The 23,712-nt window shown below is 37.1% G+C and overlaps 1 protein-coding gene across 7 annotated transcripts in view; it reads right to left on the bottom strand.

The window, feature by feature from the left end:
• The window catches only part of LOC131683562 (fasciclin-2), a 312,992-nt gene that overhangs the window by 5,397 nt on the left and 283,883 nt on the right, over positions 1-23,712 (bottom strand). For 3 of the 7 annotated variants that reach the window (XM_058965629.1, XM_058965632.1, XM_058965630.1), the window contains 2 exons: positions 10,224-10,425; positions 6,710-6,826 (listed from right to left, as the gene is read on the bottom strand). In XM_058965629.1, the coding sequence (XP_058821612.1) occupies positions 6,710-6,826; positions 10,224-10,425 (319 nt within the window). The remainder of the gene's footprint in view (positions 1-6,709; positions 6,827-10,223; positions 10,426-23,712) is intronic. The other 4 variants (XM_058965631.1, XM_058965633.1, XM_058965634.1 and 1 more) reach the window with 2 other exon arrangements.

Here is a 23,712-nt window from a genome sequence, read left to right as displayed (position 1 = left end):
AAGTGTTCGGTCATATCCTTTACTCGCAAACACTCGATAGTTAATTTCAACTATAATATCTCACAAATCGTTATCAAACGGGAATCATATGTTTATGGTTTATTTTATTTATATCTACTTAGATCCGTTCTACACTCGAATACGGCAATGTAGTCTGGGCACAATATTACCATAATGGTATTCAACGCATCGAAGCCATTCAGTGCAAATTTGTTCGTTTCGCACTTCGTTGACTCCCATGGAGGGACCCACTGAACCTACCGCCCTACATAGATCGCTGTAAGCTTATTGACCTCGATCTCCTGTCTGTACGCCGGGATGTTTCGAAAGCAGTTTTCATTGGCAATTTACTGCAATCTTGAATCGACTGCTCTGAACTTCTGCAACATCCTTTCTTTCGCATTCCGGTAGCCACAATAAATTATGATTATAACGGACCTTTCGTCAATATGTGCCGTCTTTTCAATCGCTGTTCCAACGACTTCGACTTTCATTTGTTCCGCAATGCCGTCAAGAAAATCATTTCCGAGCTCATTATCTTGTTAGCTGTAGTCTAGTGCTCATAGTTATTAAGATTGTGCTGTTAGTTATAACTGTAGTTATATGTGTCGAATTGTATCATTCTGATATTTGTTATCTGTTAATATAAAAAAATGAGGAAGTTTTATACCTGCTGGAGAGAGTGAAAGTTAAAACAAAATTTAGCTCTAGCGGGCTTTTATCTGCTCCCAAATAAATAAATGAATAAATCAAATCGTGTGAAATAAATTGGAAAAACTAATCTCAAATGATCAACGGTTCTTCGAAGAAAATTTGTTTGTTTTTAATTCGTTCAGTAAACATGAGCCTTACACCTTGGCTAGCTTACTAGAGCCGTAGATCTTTAACGTTTACGTTTATAATAAATCAATTTTTCAGTGTGCGCATACACCATTCTCAGCATCTAGGAATGTGTCCAATGGGAAATAGACAGAGAAAGAAGGACCGAAACGGTGAGAATGAAGATACGGTGAAAATTAACCTTTTCATTGGGCACACTGAGAAAAGATTTGTCCAATCTCCCAGGCTCTAGTTGGGTGCGTTAACCACTCTGCCATCGAGAAACTGTGATGATGTCATCACAGATTCCCAACGGTATCGTGATCACCACCACTGCCCCAATACCTGCCAATGAATCCGTTGACCCCCAATGTCTCTTATTAGCAAATCGTTACCGCCCCCCTTTCTTCGATTGGCCATAGGTACAACTAGTGTTTTTTACACGGGGGATACGTACCGCATAAAAAACAGCTTAACAAAAACCGCGATAAATGAAAAATCCACGTAAAAATCGCGTTAATTGGAAAATCCGCGCTAAAAAACTGCGTTAAAAAACCCACAGCAAAAGACTTAATATTTTCGAGATTTTGTTTTGCGCGGATTTCGGAATTCACACGGTTTTAGCAAAAATATATTAAGTCCTTTGCAAAATGCAAAGGACTTGAAAGATGGAAGAGACGATTTAGGAAGACTCCTTATGGCCCGCACCTCAACAATATGGATATTTTCGGAATGGTCTTGACGAATAGGTGCCAGAAACTGATTTTTTGACGCCATTGTGAAATCCAAGATGGCGACTTCCGGTTTAGCGAATGTCTCTATAACCCAATCAATATGAGTATTTTCGGAATGGTCTTGACGAGTAGGAGACGAGTGTTGATGTTTGACAATATTTACAAATTCAAGATGGCGACTTCCGGTTCACCAAAATGTTCTTTGAACTAATCAATATGAATTTTTCAATTCCGTATAAAAAACCTGGGTAATCATCCAAAAATTTCTCGAATATTAGATCTTATCATAAAACAGTGATGCGCGAAATATGTTTATGTATTGATGCAGTAGAGTGTAGATTTCAAAAAGGAGCCAAAAAGAAACTCTCACCGCACTCTTCTGGATGACCACATAAAAATATTCTGCTTTTTGCTGGTTTATGTTAGATCTTATATTCGAGGAAGAGTTGGAAGATAACCTAGATTTTTTATGTGGGAGATTCCGCGTCTATTGAAAAAATCATACTTAATAGTCCATAGAGAATTTCGGTGAACCGGAGGTCGCCATCTTGAATTCTAAAATGACGTCAAACATCGACCTTTATCTCCTACTCGTCAAAACCATTCCGAAAAAAACTCATTTTGGTAAAGCTATAGAGACATTCGCTAAACCGGAATCGCCTTCTTGAATTTCAAAAAGGCGTCAAACATAAATTTTTGGCAACTACTTGTCAAGATCATTCCGAAAATACCCATATCGTTGAGGTGCGGGCCATAAGGAGTCTTCCCGACCCGTCTCTTCCATCTTTCCGAAAATCTTCTTAGTCTTTTGCATTAGAGCATTTCAAAAAAATGAATTCCCAAAATCCCCTATTATTAAAAAAAAATGTGCTCCGTGATGCAAATCATACATATTTTGCATTTTTTGTTATGTGAAAAAATCTCAGAAATAGAACGGAACCTTTGCGACCTTAGTCCGAATACGAGTTGTTGTGGTATCGAGACTAACGAATCTATTTTTATTTTGTTCCTTAGGGTTTTCGACATTCAACAAGGTATATTTCATTAACATTGAAATTTTTTTATATTAGAAAAACTGCAAAATATGTATGATTTACATCACAGAGCAGAAAAAAATTATTAAAAATAGGGGATTTTGTGGACAAAATGACGCAGTACCCCACTTTCCCGTATTTTTTGAGGAACGAAAATATCTCCATTTAAATACTTATTTCCTTTAAGAAGAGGTATTACAATTCATATTTCTATTTTCTGCATGCTACTTCAAAAGTTACAGCATTTAATATAGTTTCCTCAATATTTTCCTATTAGGTTCTTTACGGACACAGTTAACCTCACTTTTCTTCACAGTTCACTGGTACTGTAGGACATGGAAAATTTTTGTGGACAACTAGATTCGCTCGAAGCAATTCGCAAAGAATTTTTCTAAGTCCATGTAAACAGTACAAGCGAACTGTCAAAAATGAACACTTGAGTTCATTTGTGACGTCAGCTTAAAGTATTCAATAGTATCAATTCCAAAAACTTCAAGCGAAGTGGGCGTGAAAAGAATGTGAAATTTGGCATTTCTTGAGCGTTTTTTCAAAAAGACATATCTGACATATGAGTTACTCTCTTTGTTTACTTTCTCTTTCTATTTTTACGGCGTCACTATAACACTTTTCACTTATTTTACAGTGCAGATCGAAAGACGGTGGTTTTAACTAGCATATTATGTAAAGAGTTGAGGGAAATATGTTAAAATGACCGAATTATTAACAGAAGGGAAAGTAAACAAAGAGAGTAACTCATTGCAGATATGTCTTTTTGAAAAAACGCTCAAGATTTCTCGACAAACATATGATTACGGCCTAAAAGCCAACTGTCAAAATCCATTTTGAATGCAAATTCTTAACAAACCGTTACACGACAATCACAAATGTTGGTAGTAAACGAAAGAGAAAAGTTTTCTCTTTCATAATCTGTTGTAAACTGTGTTCAGCTAGTAACGGTTTGTCCGGAATTTCCATTCAAAGTGGATTTTGACAGTTGGCTTTTAGGCCGTAATCATATGTTTATCGAGATTTGTGCTTTCTTTGACATTTGTCACAATTGAGTTCTACAAGATGACGACACGAATGAACTCATGATGAATGAAGTTCATGTTTGGCAATCCTCGGTGGTTTGTTTACTCCGTCAGTTGCGTGAGTTAGAGTGCAACGGGTGCTCAGCTGTTTCACTCGAACTCACGTAACTCCCATGTAAACAAACCACCAATAATTGTCAAACGAAACTCATCCGGGTCATTTTGTGGGGTTATGTCGGTTGGTGTAAAACCTAATATGAAAAGGGGGACTTTGAGAACTAACAAAAAAAATCGCGATGCCCTGTTTTGCATTCAAAAGGATTTAGAATATTTTGGCTAAAACCGTGTTAATTGCGAAATCAGTGCAAAAAACTTCCAAAAATATTCTAATTAAGTCTTTTGCTGTGGTTTTTTGTTACGCGGATTTTCCAATTAACGCTGTTTTTTACGCGGATTTTTTAATTAACGCGGTTTTTACGCGGATTTTCTAATTAACGTGGTTCGTTTACGCGGTTTTTTGACGTGGTACGTATCACCCGCGTAACAAGAAACCTGGGTGTAGGGGAATTATGGTTAAAACCGACACCTTAAGCTTAACACTTTTTCTAAGTTGCCACAAAACCAATAAAATTATAATTTTTATGCAGAATTCTTCTTCAGAAAATTCTTAACAAGACTTAATTTTTTCAGCGCTTCAAAAAATTAATTTCATTAAAAAATATTGGTTGTAAAACTTGGAAAACAAAGTGACTTTTTGTAAGCACTGCGGGTAAAACCGACACCCCATAGGGGTAAGATCGACACCCCCTTTAATTTACTTTTTCTCCACTTTATTAAAATCTTTATCTTTATTAAAAATGAGATATATGCGTGATTAATAAAGTGTGACTATGTATGATGCCAATATGTGCTTTTTATTGCTTCATCATGTAGTGAGGGGAAGAAAGTTCGAAAGCGTAGTACTATAAATAAGAGTATTTTATGCTATAGGATTATTTATTGATATGAGTATTTCCAAATAATCCTTGCGCACATCATTGCAACCTCCAGTGTAGTTTTATTTCATAAGAGAAGATTTTCAAGCGTTCTACGTTCTGCTAATTGGATTCATTCACTTATAAGTGACACACACACACTCCTTAGTAAAACTATCTTTTTCAGATTAGATTTTTCGGACTCTGATCATCAACGATCTATTGGAGTATACATAATATCATTGTCTCATTGTGATAAAATTCGTCTATGACAAACCAAGAGAACACTAGAAATTCGGTTTGATGACCTTTTTGCAGAAATAGCAAAAGCTTCGTTAGAATCAGATAAGCAAAAATTCCAATTTTTGATTTTTAAAGAGACTTACAAGAAATAAACACAATAAAAGTATTTCTGTGTATTTCTGCTAATACTATAGTGTTCTAATAGGCTAATTGAAGTGTCACAAAGATCCCCAGTATTTTGAAATGAATCGCAACTATACACAACCATCTTAACAGGGTGTCGGTTTTACCCTAACCATAGGGTGTCGGTTTCACCACAACAGCGCACATTTTTTTATAAAAGCAATTAAAAATATTGAATTTTTCAAACTCGTCTTCAATGCACCTAGTTGATCATAGGACAGGCCGATAATAATAGGTACTGAAAAATGGGGTGATTTGAAAAGCTTTCGTTCGGTTAAAACCTTAAAATCTACCAACGAAATTTTACATCCAGACGAGTATGAACGCTGCTGTCGAATGTTTTGTTAATTTTTATGACATTCGGCGCACTAACGTAAATCCAATTTTTCTTCAAATGCTCTAAATAAACGTACTAATAATATTGTATCATTATGAAATGAATAAAAATTTGATTTCTAGGAAAAGTTGTGGGGTGTCGGTTTTACCCACAGTGTCGGTTTTTCCCACAATTCCCCTACTAGATTCAATATATTTCAAACCACGATTGACATAAGCAAACTGCTGTCGCAACCCGACCTGGGAAACTTTACACGAAGTATTGGCCAGACATTCTTGCCGTTTGTTGGATGACGAAATATACGCCAAAGCTGACATCCAACAAATACTAGAACAAGCGTTTTTAAAATGAACAAAATGGCGAAATCGAACCATGATGAAGCAATAACTCAGAAAGGTCAATTAGAAAATAATGGATGCAAATAACAAAATCATAAAGTGAATACAAATTTAGAATAAAGGTACGGATACTACTGTACTAACTAGCTCATATGCAAGAGAGTGTCGAAAATTTTACCAAAAATAACCTACAAAGTGAAGCTAAATTTTCGTCACAAAAGTCATCAACGGTGTCATTTTTGGATAAGTATAATGAAAGAACACTATTTCACCGGATTGACTATGCCAAGAGTGTGGTAGCCATTATCCTTTACATCAAAATAAAGTTCTATTAGATACCTATGTACACATATCTTTCCAGACAAACCAGAACATTTGTCAATACTTGTGCAGGGAGACCGAAAAAAAGCTGCCCAGTTCCTAGTCACATGGAAATGTACGTTCAGTTCGGTCAACACCCCGATTGGTCGACCATTATAAGTAAGCTGAATGCATTATTTGCACTGCAAAAAACCGGGACCTGTTGACCGAGAGGAACTCCACTAAATACTCCATTTATTTTCGAAGTACATCAAACGTCGATCCTTTTTGCAAAGCTCTCCAAACAGCTTCAACTTTTTCCTTCTTGTCTCTCACGTCGAACTGAAAAAAGCGTATCATTTCTCCTGTCGCATATATTTAGGTATGTATAGTTCATGCAAATAGTTAACCACACTCACTCTCATGCTGTAACCTAATACTTGCACTATTGGCGATACTTAGAAAACGGTAAAAGCAGCTTATTTTTGCCATTCGCTCGTTTAATAAAGCAGTAGTCGCATCGGACGGAACGGTGGTCTGTTCAATGGCATCCATTCAACCCGGCATACCGACACAGCAAGTACCTACACGGGCTATATAGCAAAACCAAACTGCCTTTTTCCGGCAAGCAAACCAACCGCAACAGCGGAAAACTCAAATGCTAATAATGATAAAAATGCACGCGGAATGGTGGAAGGCGGGAAAGGCATCCTTACAGTGGTGTGGTTGCACCAAGCTTTACGAACGGTGGCGGCAGCGGTAACGGTGAGGGTGGACGTTCCTTGATGAGGCTCCCACTGCAATAGGGTAGCGGAAAACGCCAACCGTAGAGACTGGATTGTGGTTATAATGTAGCGATTTGTTTTTGTGTAAAGAAGTTTTTGTTGTTGTGGTTTTTGATGCGAGTGTTTTTTTAGTTTTGATTTTTTTTGTTCACATGGAAATGGGTAAGGGATGAGAAAACAAAGTTACGATGATGGTAGAAGTATGTAGTGGAAGTTGCTATGCTGGATAACTTTAGAATATGCATGTTAAGTGTGAGCTGGATATTTATACAGAAAAATATGATCAACGTGTCCGGTTAGTTTTAGTGCTGGTAAACTTAGCGGAAAACCTGGTTTTAAGGAAACGGTTTTGTTATTTCACAACACAAACGTGTAGCCCACTTAGCGTTGACATATTTTTCATTCATATCAAGGGTTAAATCCTATTTGTGATGCTGGTTATGGTTTTGTGCAATAATTATTAAATATTTAGTCTTTTGAATTCCTATAGGTTTTAGGAGTATTTGGGCATGTTTGACTGACGGGTTATTACTAAACCACGTTAAATGATGTTACGATCACGTAAAATACTAACTTCTGCAACCTGAAAGAACGATAAACTATAATTGAAATGTGTAAATGAAATAAAGTAAGAAGAAATACGAACTTAAATATTAATTTACGCACTGTAAAGAGCTATTTTTGTCGGAAATTGATTATAATACTTCCATGTCTGAGAACCTTTTTTTACTCAACCAGTGTGGGTGCTCCCAAATCATTCAAATATTTCAATTCAATGCAGTGTGCTATATAATTTTATGCGCCTAATCGATTGGACACAAACTATAATTTCCTGTAGATGACAGCTATAATTACTGCAATTTAAAATTTAAATTAAATTAATTTAGGAATTTTAAAATCTGTGATTTTCTCTGTAATTTTTAGAATGAATCCAACGACGAAATCGCGGTTTTGACTTTTTTCACAAAATTTAATATAACTTTGCGAATTTTCATCCGATTTGAAAATAATCAAATGATTCTAAAAGTTTAAATAATGGTCTAGAAACGGTATAAAATGGAATTTCGATATTTTTGAAAAGGTGCAATTATTTGGAAGAGTCAACATTTAAAAATCGGGTTTTGAAAAATACCACGAAATGAGGTGGAAATCAAAAAGAAATTTTTTTTCTGACCAGTACTACATTGGTAACACGTAACGTTACTGTTACAGCAGTTACTGTGCGCAAATTATACTTGAGAGCCATTGTTTTGAAAAACTTTAAAAAATAAACAATAAAACAATTAAAATCAGCAAAAATGATGCAACAATGCAGAATTGCTAAATACTTTTTGAGCCTTACTGTTGCATTCAAAATTGTTAAATTATAAGAAACAATTACAAAATAATACTGTCGATGTGTACTATCATCTAGACTAAAATAATAATCCAAACATGCACACAAATTTCACTTTTCGTGAACAAATTACAATATTTCTAAGATTATAATTTGATTAAGGGAACGAAGCTATTTAAATCTTCCCAAAAATATTTCCTTTTCTTATGTAATTAATAGTCATACCACCTGAGAGTATTACCGCAAAGTATCAAAGTTTAACTCCGAATATTTTCGAAGATAAATATAGTAGAACCGGTTTGCACGGAGTTGCGTAGGGTCAAAACGTAAAATTTAACGGGTGTTTAAAGATTATGAAATCAGTGTAAACGATTGCAAGAGAAACTGATTAACTCGAGTAAACACTTTGTTGTAGAAGTTTAACTACACTACTGCTTTAACTACTGAAATCAATGAATAAAAAATAAAAAATTAATCCACTTAGGGACCATCCATAAATGACGTAGCATTTTTTAATGATTTTTAACACCCCCCTCCTCCGTCGTAGCATTTCGTCACAAACCTCTAAATACCTCCTTGGTAATTACGTAGCTTGACGGTAACTCTTCCCCCCTTGTCCCCGTAATTTTTTTAAATGAAAAACGATGTTAGTTATTCCCCTTTAAAAAGCTACATAGTATGACATGACCCCCTGCCACCCTGTCGTCACACATCATCACAAAATACAAAACTCCTCCCACCCCCATTTAATGTTACGTCATTTATGGATGGCCCCTTATTGTTAAAAATCGGGTGTTTTGTTGTTACAATGGTGGTTTTAACGCTTGACCATTTTGTAACTTTTTATGGTTTGCATTTAATGGTCCATGCATGTCTGCTAACTAGTGGTGTCTCAGATGATTTCACAGTCAAAATCTTCCATCGAGAGGAATTTTGGACGATCGTCATTGGAACTGTCATTTTGTATTATTCCTAGATCAAAACTATATCAAAATATATGCAAGAAACAACAACGTGTGAGGTTGTCCAAAATCGTGGGTTCTTAGGGTGGTTAAGGGTTTCACCGTAAAAAAATCAGTTTTTTTGTCAAATTTTTTTAGAAAGATGGTTGAAGCGAATTAATCGAAACTTTTGTACATTACACTACATCATTTCAATAACATTGTGTAATTTTGTCCCTTTTTATAGAAGAAAAAGTGATCGATATTCGTTTCACTTATTAAAACAGTTTGACCAACAAAGGTTCCATGTAACTTAGCTACTCTTTTTCAACATATACCTAACAAATATATTTCAAGAAGAAAAAAAAACATTTGTTTTGATTCGATTATACGAAGCGAAATTTGTCTGCACACTACGGATTATCGAATCTGGCCTGTAACTAGAAAAGTACATTAATTTTTATTTTATTTTATATCACCATGTAATGAAAGTATTTACCAGTGTTTTTTAACTGAACACGGTGTACTTTTGACATCACTATGAACTTTATTTTCTGAGGGCTGGTACATATATTTTTTCGCTTAGAAGTAGGAATTCTCTGTAACTCGTTTTCAGATAGTTTTGCTGTATATACGGTAATCAAAAATTTATTTTTTGAAAAGGTTGCATGCAATTTTAAAAAATTTCTCTTGACTAAAAAGGATCTCGTTGACTGTGTAAAATGTTCAATCTTCCATGTCGGTGAAAAGTTTAAAATGTCATCGAAATGGAAGATTTTATAGATTTTCGAAGGATCTTCGTGGAATTCCTGGACTTGAAGAAATTTAAGAATAAAACCGTCAGACAGTATCAAATACTCCATAACCAATTAAAAAAACTAAATTTTATTAAAAAAATGCAGATTGGATCGTGTCATCAAATTTATTATTTCTTGTGGTTTATTGGTAAAATCATGCTTTCGTGATTGCAAAAGGTCAATATTAGATAATACTTTGAATCTCGCGTGTTATAACCAATACTTTTAAAGCAACTGTTTTCATATCAATCGCATGTTACTTTTCGACGAACCATATATCCAGCACCACAAAATAGCATCTTACCTAATAATCCTATCGATTCAAACAAGACAATTGTAGAACTAAAAAAAATAAAAGGTTCAGAACTTACCTTCCCAACTTCTCTTCATCGCCAAGCTCCGACGGGGAGCGTTTCGTCCTTCTGCACAGCATCGCCAGCAGACCGAGGTTACCTATCAGACAGCAAAGGATATCGATGATCAGCAGCAGCAGCAGGACACAGCCGACCACGATTCCGATCACAGCAGCCGATGAGAGGGCGTGGTCATCAACACGCAGCACCACATCGATTCCTATTCCATTCATTGTACGTATATGTATGAGTGTTCAGGGAGCACATGTTGAGGAATAAATGTAGAAGCGGAAAAGAAATACCGAGAAAGAAAGAAAAAATGCAATTAGTTTGCGAACCGCGACTAGTTTTTTGATAAATTAAATCTAGTGAAAATTAAACAAGAATTTCGATAGATGGTTGAAACAGGATAGCGGGTGAGAAAATTAATTACTAAGTTATAATTAAATGTACAGTGGAAATGGGAAAAATAATCCTCCTAAAGAGCGAGTGCCAGAAACAGTTAACACATTCAGAGAGAAATTGTGCGAGAAAACAAATCACGACTGGTGGGTTTTGTTGAAAGCTTTACACTACTATCATGGGGTGTTATCAATAGTGAAACTTAAAATTAAATAAATAACTTTTATAATTTTACGTTTTATTTTGTTCAGACCCTATCGCGTCGCACAATGCAACGCTGCCTCTTCCGGGTATGTATTGTGGCCCTGAACTGGAGGTGGCAGCAACAAGAACTAAACGACCTAAGGCGCCAAGGGACGGAAGTTTTGCCATCTCTAACCAAAGGGTAATTTCATTCCACAAAAGTGTGGCTCAGGAGCAACATTTTACCGAGCCGGGGCTGAAGTCGGTCACCGGCCGGAGCGGCAGCCGCAGCATCAGTACCTACAGTCAGGTCCGGTGAATGGTGGTATCACGAGCAACTAGAGCACAATGCGTCAGATAGATTACAGCCCGAGTGTTTCTGGTTCACCACAAAGCGGCGGGAAAGCGGAAGTTAAACTTTTGCATTACACTTTCCGCTTATCGCGCGCTTGCCGTTGCATTCCCCAGCAGTTTCTCGTTTACTTAGATAAAAGCAGCTCAAGTTCTTGCTTGTGGTAGCTGAAATGAGGGCGGTTTGGCCTGTACAATTATACATAGATAGAAAGGCTACTTATACCGTGAGTTAAACAGCGTCTGCGGCGAGACTAATAAGTTTCATTATTGCTACTCGCTACGGGATGCTAATTATAGTCGACTGCACTGTAAGTTTCACCTTGTGGATAGGAAATGGAGCCACCTGGTCGGTGTATACGTGTGCCACTACGTACATACTGCACAGCGACTAACCGGAAGAGGGATTGCTATCCATGGCATAAGCTGGTATGAATGTTTTATGGCAACTGGAGAAAATATATCACTCTCCACAGGGAGGTAGGAAGGAGGGGTAGTACTTCAAGAGGTTACCCAATCGCACAACACATGGTGTCTTTTCATCTGATTTAGTTTGATATTGCATGTGTGAACGGAAATGCTACATCTCGCAAGGATAGTTACCTGTGCGGAAGTACACTTGAAAGTAAATTGGTTGAAAAGCACTCTTGCAATTAGCATGATTCTGAAGTATCCTGGCAAATGCGGTAGCTAATTGGAGCGCACACTTGAAGCAAATCATTACTATAATGATATATGTATAGCAAATTAGAGTTGTTTAAAATTCGAAATTGTTATAAATTAATATTTGTGTTGTACGTGGAAAGGCGAGCATTGGAGTAGGAGGCAAATTCTAATGGAAACAAAAAATATATGTGGGTTACATCTCAATTATTCGCAATTCTGCTGAGATTGGGAAATTGGTGTTACAAAAATTGTACCCACAAATAGGACTTTTATTATATAAATTGTTCACCAGTCGCAACCTTTACTGAAGGTAAATATGGACCTTATGCTTGTTCCAGACATAAAAACTAATTTTGAATAACAAACTAAAACACGTGCTTGAGTGTCCCAATGTTAGAATCAAGATCCCCATATACATGGACGATGGTAAAATCAATCATCAATTACACGATCTTGCACCATAAAGTTTAAACATTTTAAATAGAGTGTATGGGGTGAGAATGAGGCGTGTTCTTCGTAACCCCACTGTGTAATGGATTCGCAACCAACGAATTGTGTATGAAAATATCCAATCGACAGATGCTGCCGCAAATTTAACGAAATCTCTTATACAATTTTAACGTTCTCAAGCATAGATATAATTTATTAATAGGAAGATACATATTTACAATACGTCTGTACGGTAACTACTGAAGATTTGAAATAAAATATAAGAAATGAAATATATAATATAAAAAATATTACTTATAATTCAGTGAGATTCACAATACCCACAAAAAGTTACATTTATAAATCCTGTGTTAGAAATTAAGAGTATTATTTTGTTTCCGATTATAGAGGTCATCTCTTTTTTGGGTTAGAGAAATCTCTATCCCTATGTCCGAGGTCGGGAAATGAGTCCATCTAACCATACACTGAAAGCCATTCGATGAAGAAATAACAAACCCATTCTTGTTTTTCTAATTAATTGATTTCAACAGAAAAAATAAAAGCCGTATGGTGCCAGGCGGGCTAAAAATTTTTTGTGCTATTTCAGCCAAGAATAGAACCACTGGGAACCTGCTCCCATGTCGTATGAGGCAATATGGTAGGAGTTCCTAGGTCAAGGTATTGATCCGTACCAAAGACTTAACCTGGACGGACCTCAAGGTTTTGCATCATAGTCCTTATCCATTCTATATTGAGTGAATCACTGACATATAGTCAACTTTTTTGATTCGCTATTCCCGATTGTGTACCAACGTTTTAGGTTTCTTCTGCTGGTAGTACGAACAACATATATTAATATCTTCCACGCCAAGGTATAACTTCTAAAACTTTGATTTAAAAACCGTATTTAAAAAAAGCAAACTTTCAAGTAGGAAATTTGATGAATTGGCCTAAGATGAAGCTGTTGAATTACACAAAACAGTTTTTTGTGTGGCAAACGATCTGTAGATGTGTCAAAATGAGCCAGTTTTTTGTTCCATCTTGAACCGTCTACCGAAAAATCTACATTGACGAATAACTCAAAAAGGGACTTCTTGAGATCTCATGAAGGTCTGACACTAGCTATGTACTACTTTTGCTTTCCTAAACAGTGCTAAACATTTCAACACTCCAGAACTTCACTCGGTCAGAAAATGTAGGGCCATTGGAAACTAAAACTTTGTAAAATCGCACCCACGGTTCTTTCTTCAAAATCATCCAGTGTAGTACTCTGTGTCACTCTTTCGAGTTTGAACCGCTCATATGGTAGTCGGTCTTTTCCAGTATTGTTCTTCTCCCATCCATTCTTCTTCTGGGCCGCCGATGGATCGACCCTTGCCGTTGTATTTATTATGTTTATTACACACGATAAACATGTCGTTTGCAATTTGGCATTTAACCCAATTATGGAAACGTGTCTGATAGGGAGAGTGTGGAAGCCAACTTGACATTAACATTTTGAAGTGAATAACTTAAGTTTCCTTTGGCATATCTTTTATACTTTTTGTGATCTTTGTTTTGTACTGAAAACTTTGGAAATTATCATTGAAGTGTTAATATGAACCAATACTCCGGATGGCTGGCTGTTTGGAGTTCAAATTGCTCGTTTCGAATTATCGGAAATTGATCGCGAGCGACTTTTGAACATATTGCTGAAATCGCATTGTCTATAGATGAATAGATACCTCTACTATATTCCACGCGGCTTTATCCTTTTATGTAACGCCCCGCGGAAGAATAATTATTGAAATGCCTATTCGGCATTCATATTTCTACCAGAGGTCGCTCTCCTGTAAACTTTGATCTAAACTGAAAAGGCAAAGCGCGTGAGTACTTAGCTAAATCACAATATCTACCAAGATATATCCTGATTCATTTCCCTACCTACTAACACCAATCCTATCCTGCGACAACTGTGAATGTTGCAGAGAATTCCTCGGCCGTAATAGTCACAAGTGTTGAACTAACATTCCTTCCCATCCCAAAATTGACCGGCATGGGCCTGGACATCTATGTTATTGATCATACTGTAATCATAGTCTTTTTAGGTTGCACGGTAAACGGCATTTTTCATAAATTTCTCTCTACATTCGGAAAGTGTTATCCTCGTTATTAATCATATTACGTTTTCGTCTCAACTCAACGCATTCCCGTGTTCAAGATTATCTTGCGCATTCTCTGCCTCTCGAGGTTTTGGACTTTTTCTTCTTTTGTACGTGTGTTAACCGTTAAGGCGCATTCCGCAGCCGTTTGTTTGCATAGTGAGGATTGAACAATAGCCAGCTATATGAGCTGGACTGGTCACGACGTACAAATTTACAAATTTACAGTTAAGTGAAATCTACCTCTTTGGACACATTTACGGTTTATTCCCGTCTTTGCGGGTACTAACCCCGTGCTGCCTCCGCGGACGCCAAATGGAGGTCGAATCGACTCCCAAGGCTCTCCCTCGACCTAAACAATATCCAGAGCTCTCGACGGGTCCCTTTGTGATCTTCTTTCGGCCCAAAACAAAATCGCTGAATCTATTGCAGATTTCAAAAGACCTGACGGAAAGGTTCTCGGCTGTGACCGAAATAAGAACGGTCCGCTCAGACAGGGTCAGAGTCATGTTGACTACTTCAAAGCAGGCAAACGATATTGCTTGCTGCGAGCACTTTACGAAGGACTATTATGTGTATATTCCAGCTGTAAAAGTACAGTCTGAAGGCGTTGTCACCGATGAGAGTTTGACATGCGAGGATCTGCTGCAGTACGGGGTTTGCCGTTTTAGAGACCGCTTACTTCAGCCAGTGAAAATACTAAAGAGCAAGCGTTTGCACTCAGTAGTAGTTACCCCCAATCAAACTCTTATCGGGTGACCTTCGCTGGTACCGCTTTGCAAAATTACGTCCTTTTGCACAAGGTTCGTCTGCCAGAGCGTCTGTTTGTACCGCGGGTCATGAATTGCACTAAGTATAAATAATTGGGTCACGCAGCCACCCATTGTAGCAATAAGGCCCGCTGTGGAAAATACGGTGAGAATCATGTGGATGTTTCGTGCAGTAAGAATGCTGAGAAGTGTCTGTATGATATTTCGGCATGTCCCGCGTACAAACTACGCGGGGATAAACTAAAACGTTCCCTTGCGAGACGATCCGAACGTTATTTCGCAGAAATGCAAAAGAAAGCTACGCCACAATCCTCAACAAACATCTATGCTCACTTGCTTCCTGACGAAGGCGAGGCGGATGACATACAAGAGGGAACATCTACTAGGGTGCCTAGAAGTTATAGGAAGAGGAGGAACATCACCTCTCCTAAAGTTCCTTATAAAGGCCAGAAGGTATCCCTTGATGGGGCTCCGAAAGTGACATCTATTGGAAGTATGGTAACCAAACCGAAGCTAGTAACTCCTGGTTTCGGAGGATTAAACTCAGAGAAAGAGTTCCCAGCACAAGGGCTCCTCTGTTTCAGTTCGAGAATAATCGCGGCACTGGAATTATCAAACTCTCGGACATTGTGGACTGGATAATAAAAACGTTCAATATTACTGATCTTATTAAAAGTCTTATGTTACATTTTCTCCTGCTCCTTCTACTGCGAAATAGCCTCTCTTTTCAGCGATTGTATCCTTCGATGACTAACTCATCGAACGAGGTCACGGATTTGATCACTGTTCTACAGCGGAGTTTCTGAAGTATCATCCCAAAAATAAAATCTTTCAAAATTTTAATAAATAGTTTGAAATGCGATGCATTTGCATTATGTGAAACTTGGTTAACTTCCGATATAAACCCAAACTTCCACGATTTTAATATTATTCGCTTGGATCAAGATACCCCCTACGGAGGAGTACTTTTATGGATCAAAAAGTGCTATTCCTTCTACAGAATTAACCTTCCCCCGATACCAGGCATTGGAATTGTCGCTTGTCATGTAACAATCAAAGGCAAAGATCTTTGCATAGCTTCCATATATATTCAACACTGCGATTGGGCACTGCCGGCTACATGACATCATTGAATCCCTGTCTGCACCGCGACTAGTTTTAGGAGACTAACTGTCACGGTACGGTATGGGGTTGCCTTTATGATGATAACCGTTCTTCTTTATTTCACAACATTTGCGACAACTTCCATATGACAATTCTAAACACGGGTGAAATGACACGGATTCCTCCCCCACCAGCGCGCCCAAGTGCATTAGATTTATCCCTTTGCTCGACCTCGCTACAGTTAGATTGCGCGTGGAAGGTAATCCAGTATCCCCACGGTAGCGACCATCTGCCGTTCGTGGTCTCGATCTCCAACAGCTCGAAACTCGTTTGCGAAACCAAAACAGTACCCACGAGAGCGTGGAATATTCAAACCGTTGGATATTCGATTTTGCCAAGAAGTCCGTTCCTTTGCATGTCAGATTTTCGTATCGCACCTTCGAGTCCTATATTTATCAATTGATTATAGAGTACATCGCTCTGCTTCAACTCATCTGACATTACAAACGAGTCGGATGTTTCTCCAGCTATTTTAACGCTTGATTTAGACCCATCCAACCTCATTAGATTTGGATATTTTTGCAAAAAATTAAGCAACATTTTGCCAGCAGAGTGCTCTAATCAAGAAATGATTTCATTCGTTAGGGCGAGAAGCTTTTCAAAAAAATGACGCGCAGAAAAACCCAAAATTGAATTTAGTTCATACCTTACGGCTTAACAATCGAAATATGATGAATAAGTATGCTTCGCGTGTCTTACCCTATGAACAATTTGCAGTTTCTCACCACTTGAATGCTTCTGTTTGATTGCCACGAATCGACATGATATGTTGTTCCAAAAATAAAAGCAGCCTTTTTATTAGAACCAATTTTTAGAAGAATACAGAAGAGCTACTGTGAGACAAAGAAGCGAATTCAAATGCTGAAATTACACGGATATTGTTTTTTTTTATTTTGATTATAGAGGTTTTAACCTTAAGGTCATTCGCCTCTTCGGGTTAGAAAAATCTCTTATGAAAAATTTCTAACCCTATGTGCGGGGTCGGGACTCGAACCCAGGTGCGCTGCGTACAAGGCAATCGATTTACCAACACGCTACGCCCACCCCCGGATATTGTTAATCCTAAATAAATTTCGAAGTGATTGATAAGATCCGTAGCAAGTATCTTGCAATAAATGTCGTGAGTGAACTTTGAGACAAAATTGATCAATACCAACTCGTCGCTGTTGTGCTATCTTATGACAAACGCCATTTTGGGGTAAACTGAGTTAGATATGCAACATTACTAATCTAAAAATTCTCTACAAAATGGCGTTTTCAGAATTTTGAAATTTTGCTTGGTTACTGAGTTATAGAGAAAAAAGTGATGAGAAATTGTCAGTTTTTTGCTTTAAATCACTGTATCTTGGGATTCGCTTAAGTAATGTAGAAGTTTTAGATGTTTTTATATGTAAAAATATCTGAGGAACACAATGGCATAATCATTTTTAAAATAAAAATACATGTGTTGCGAGAAATATGCAGTTTTACTTTTAAATTGGCAATATTTCATGTTTGGCAACACTGTAATTAAAAATTACTATTTTTTCTAGATTGCTTGCTCAATTTCCTTCAAAATGCATCTCATCGATTGTTTCTAGGCCGAATAAAGCCGAAGATATTAATAAAAGTTAATAATTGATGCTTTTTTTCTATGGAAAATTTTCCATGCACAATTATGACACGCCATACAAATTTTGCCATCAATACACACCTACGGCACGTGTGAGTGCGACTTTTGTTTACATTTATAGTGAAAACTCGCAACATAGTCAACCGAACTTCATGATATTTGAGAGTTTAATACAGAATAGATTGAAGCATTAATTGTCTTCTTTGAATTGTTTTTACCATTTATAAGTTTCAAGATATTCAATCTCAAACTTTTAAAATCGTTTTTCTCGAAATGTGCTAAATGGCGCTTGTCATAAGATAGCACAACAGCGACGAACTACTAACGTGGCACCTTAGGACTTTTTGGAAAATCACAGTTCGAAACAGGAGGTCATGGACGAAGATACGTTCGCTTTAATATTTAATAAAGCAAGCAATCGTTAAGATACGTCATCTAGTAGCTAGTTGCTTACAACCGACGGACCAACCGCAGATCGAATGTAAAAGTAATGCTGGTAGTGTATCAGTTCAGAATTCGATTTGATATAAGTTTACTGTAATGTCTACAAAATCTATATAAAAACATAATTAAAATATGCAACATATTAATTTTATATTATTATCAAAAAATAAATTTAAAGGCTGAAAAGGAAATTTTCGAAAAACTTTCAACGCACCAAAATCGAAATTTTGTATGTATGTATAAACGCAACCAAGCTACTACGGATGCAACACTAGTAAGAAACTCCACATGCAATTAATGTAACAAGATATATGTAAGACTTTGTTAAAATAAAATAAAAACATTCCACAATTCTGTAGAAGTGCAACCTATTGTATTAGATAGTTATTTTAGTTAAACACACAATTAGTTTGAATGAATGATTTTTTTTCTTGTGCCGATTTATCAATCTGTAAATGTATTCGAGCAGATGTGAACGCCGAACTGAGGCCATAATTTTTTTCTTGTTGTGACTTTATTCCCTAACTCTAGGTGTGTACATCGAAAGCGAATGATGTAGTCTGTATAGAATATTTACATCGACCAAAAAGATAAGTTTTCATCACATCGAATAGACACTACCTAAAGCCAATCAATAAATCTAGGGACATATTTACAATGAATGTCGTTTGCTGAGTATTGTTAAAACTATTCTATGCTAAATGAACCAGTAAAAATAGTTCTAGAAACTGTTAGAATTATTTAGTAAATTTTCAATGGTAAATTGTTGGCTGCATTACTTGATTTGCTGTTTTGCTATAATTACCTTTGGGTGGTTGACTCTGTCCTGTCCACTTTGACACGCCCGTGCGGTTCAGGTCTGGATCGTTTGTAAAACCGCACAGGTGTTAAACCGTTTTTTTATTAGTCATTATTAATTCAATCCAACATGCTCGACAGATTGAAATGCACTGCTATACACTAAACCGAGAACCGTTATGTGAAAATTCGCCACTGCGGACCACAGAAAAGCAATTTTACGATTGTAGACTCATCTCGTTTATTCGATTTCCTCTTGTTTGCCATCTATTAACGATCCATTATGTACAGCGAGCTTTTATTCGATTAAATTATTCTCATCTGGTTCCATTATAATTCGATTGTGTTTCTTTTTTCGTGAATTGTTTTTCTCTCTCTAGTAAACCGTTACAATGTTTTCTTTATTTGTGTACATGAAAAATGCACCTGTTTATCATAATTGCTGTTTTTCATATTTATGATTCTTTATTACAAACATGGCGATATGATTGAATTAAAATGTCATTAAAGAGCACCTCATCGATGAATTATCCGCAGCAATGTTACCCACTGATGGTACCTACGCCAATTCGATTGTCGTTTGGAACGATCGGACAGTTTTCCCAATTTTCATTCGGATAGTGTTTTAATGATGAGGGTTGAGTCGCGTCGGTGATTCGTTATGCGTATTTTTAGGTAGTGACATTTGAACATGATTTATCTGAACCTTGTATGCGTTATGCCAAACACTTGATATACTATTCTATGTTGATATGCTATTTGAATTTTATTGTCTTGAATGATGAATGATGGATGAGAGTTCGGAATGTTTTTGAACATATTCTGAATGAAAACAATAACACCAAATAAAACGGTTAAGTGAAGATGTGGAAATAAAAATATTGAAAAATCTAAGTTTCCTAATGCGACGGTGAATTTGTCCGAATTTATGTGTGAATAGCTCCGACGTTACACATTAACCACTTGCAAACCCCAATTGGTGAACTCAAATCTAATTCGGATCTTCGAAATTGTACTCAGCTTGACATTTTCGGTATCGTTGTATTGCTAATTTTCCCGGGAACAACTTAATATAGCCTCACCGGAACTTACTTTTTCTCAAAACTACTGCATTTAGTTCAGAGCTTTCATTAGTTACTGCCTCACAAAGAGGGTTGACTGAATCTGATACCTAGTTACTCAAGTGTATTATATCTGTGTTTTACCAAACTATCTTTGTCCGAACAAAAGCTCATTTATCATGTTTACATTCATTTGAGATTGATACATTACCATGAAATTCAATTTCAACGAATTAGAGGTATGTTAATTGTGTGATATAAAAAAAGGTTTTCAAGCAATGACCGGAATAAATTAAAACGTATTTTGCTGAGCTCGTGCTCGATTCTAGTACTTATAGTTGCATTAAAGCTCAGCTGAGAAATTTTTACAAATCCGCAATCTTCAAAAATGGCAAGAAAAATAAAATTAATGGAACAATCAGTAGGAGTGATACATTTCGGAACAATTTATTCTGGTTGATTGATAATAAAATAGATAAGAACCCGCCATGACGGCCTTTCATGATATCGACCAGTAAAGTGCCCATTTTCGTACTTCACCTGAGCACGATCAGAATAGAGAGTCGATGACTCTGTTCCAAGAGCACTAGTTTTTTTCGAACATTGCTTTATTGCTGGCTACGGGCCTTACACGAAGGAGTATAGAATATATGTACCAGCTAATCGGGTTGAAATCTGTGGTCTCCGATCCGATTTAAATTGAACGGATCTACTGACACTGCTGGCTAGTGAAGATACTGGACTGCAAACGTTTGCAGTCGAAACTGTCGGGAAGAGAACGTATGTCAACTCAGACTCTTATCGGGTGAATCGGGTACCTATCTCCTCTTTTACAAGGTTAGTCAACCTGTTGGCCTTTTGTGCCACGGGTCATGAATTGTACTAATTGAAAACAACTGGAATACACAGTCTCCCGTTGTAGTAATAAGGCTCGTTGTGGGAAATGTGGTGTGAGTCATTTGGATGATTCCTGTAGATGAGGTGTTGAAAAGTGTCTCCACTGTGGGAGAAATCCACATGGACTACCGACAAACGTACAAACGTACAAACAGCGCGAGGAGAAACTGAAGCGTTCCCTTCAGAGACGTTCTAAGCGACTTTTTGCAGAAATGATAAAGGTAGCTACGCAACCGGTCTCTATGAATATCTATACTAACGTGCCTACTGACGAACGCGATTCTGATGAACCCCAGGAGGGAACATCTTCTGCTGTGCCTAGAAGCAATAGGAAAAGGAGGAACATTTCCTCTTCTACGCTTCGTTGTAAAGGTTAGAAGGTGTCTCTTCAAAGTATTCTCCCGACAATCGATTTCTTTTAAAATTTTAATAAAGAATTTGAAATGCGATGCATTTGTCTTATGCGAAATATGGCTCACTTCAGAAATAGATCATAACTTGCACGATATCAATATTATTCGCTTAAATCGAGAAGACTTTTACGGAGAAGTGGTTTTGGGGATCAAGTAGTGCCATCTTTCCATCGAATCGACTTCTTCTCGACATCATTCATTGAAGTTATCGCTTGCCAAACTAGAATTAAAGGCAAATTTATTGCTTCCTTCTACATTCTCCCTGGAGCCTCAGTTGGCGCGCAACGGCTATACGATATTGCGGAACTTTTCCAACAGCGAGGTGACAATAACTCCCACGGCACGGCATGGAGTTGTCTTCACGACCGTAATCGATATACCTCATTCTATGAGCTCTGCGACAACTTCAATATGACCATTTTGAACACTAGCGAAATGACACGAATTCCATTTGCCCCTCTGCTCTACATCGCTGAGGTTAGATTACATGTGGAAGGTCCTTAATCTCCACGGTAGCGACTATCTGCCAATCGTAATAACTATTGGCCTCTGAATACAATCAATATTGGTCTGATCTAGACTGAACTAGCTCGGATCCATGACCCGGTCCGGATCCGTGGTCTGTCTCGGATTCGGGGTCTGGGTTCGAGACAGACCAAATTTTTATTTCGCTGTTCAACCTACCCAGTTAAAAAAAATTGTAATTCAAGTTGGATTCCGCAAGCCGCGATTGACACATACTGACAAATTGTTTGATTGTGTTATGCACATACATGTACAGTAGAGTGGCTCGAATATGACATTTTTCAGCACAGCATTTTTTGAGTTCCTCTTGTGGTCCCAAATGCCTGTGCAAAGTTTGGGAGCGGTCGGTTGCTTCCCGGGTTTGCTCATTGCGTTCAAAGTTTGTATGGGTTTTTATATGGGGAAATCAATAATTTTGCATATATGTTAATAAAGATCGCTATTTCATTCAATATGAAAAACCAGCTTTATAAAACTATAGTTCAAACCTTGGTTAACAACTTTGTCGAAGACGGTAACTAGCTTCGAGTTTTCAAAAAATAGTTATAACGATTTTAAAACTTAATGCAGAAATTTTTTGAACTATAATTTTATAAAACTGGTTTTTATTAACGTAAATGCAAAATAATTGCTTTCCCCATATAAAATCCCATACAAACTTTGAACGCAATGCGCAAACCCGGGAAGCAACCAGCCGCTACCAAATTATGCACAGGCATTTGGGACCACAAAAGGAACTCAAAAAGTGATGTGCCCGCTAGATTAAATCATTTTTCCCATATAACCGCGAACCACTCTAATGTCCAGCTACCGCAATTCGTCATTAAACCGTTTATTGTTTTTGCGGTATTATGAGTTTAATACCGTAATGCGCAATAGCGTGATCTGTTACCGTCGGATTTTGGGTGTATTTCTATTCCTTCAGATACCTAATTATTTAATTAAATAATTAATTAAACCATGTAATTTTTTTCTTCTTATTATTTATTTCGTCATCTTCGATTTCACCTGAATTCGAAATGCGACCTCTCGTATACTACGAACATTTTGTGGGCTTTTCTCTCCCTGACATTTACCATTTTCGGATTCAGCTCGAAGAAAAAGAAAACAGCATCCTTCTAAGGAATCAGGAATTCAGTCGGTCGGAAAATGACATGCTGACTGGTGCTTCCTAGTGGAAGAATCCCATATTATTCGATACACCACCGCAAGGGTTTCAACTTCTAGAGCAACTTTGCCAAAAGCACCGAGCGGAAATTGAGATAAATTAGGTAAAAAAGATAGGCTCACTAGCCCCGGCTAATTAGTTTTCCTGGACAACCTTAATCTAAGACAAAGACTTTCTAAAATTCTGGATCTTGAGATTGTTGCTCTCAAACTTGAAACTTATCCGCTCGATGCGCCAACTAGCTTTCATTATTAGTACCAGTCAAATAATGACGAAAGTATTCTTTTGCGTTGATGGTGTAGGATGGATGCTTTATTTTTTTTTAATATTACACTGTTTTACAAACAATTGAATTACAGGTGATAAGAAAACAATCGTTTTTCGTTCGACACCAGAATATTCGATCAAAATTGATATTTTGCTGCGAATTATCGAAACCCGGAATTGTTTTAGAGTTTTTGAGGTTAGGTCAGCTTAGAGTCT

The sequence above is a fragment of the Topomyia yanbarensis genome, chromosome 2 (assembly GCF_030247195.1).
Source record: "Topomyia yanbarensis strain Yona2022 chromosome 2, ASM3024719v1, whole genome shotgun sequence".
Classification (NCBI taxonomy): domain Eukaryota; kingdom Metazoa; phylum Arthropoda; class Insecta; order Diptera; family Culicidae; genus Topomyia; species Topomyia yanbarensis.
This window is presented reverse-complemented; position numbering and strand designations above follow the sequence as displayed.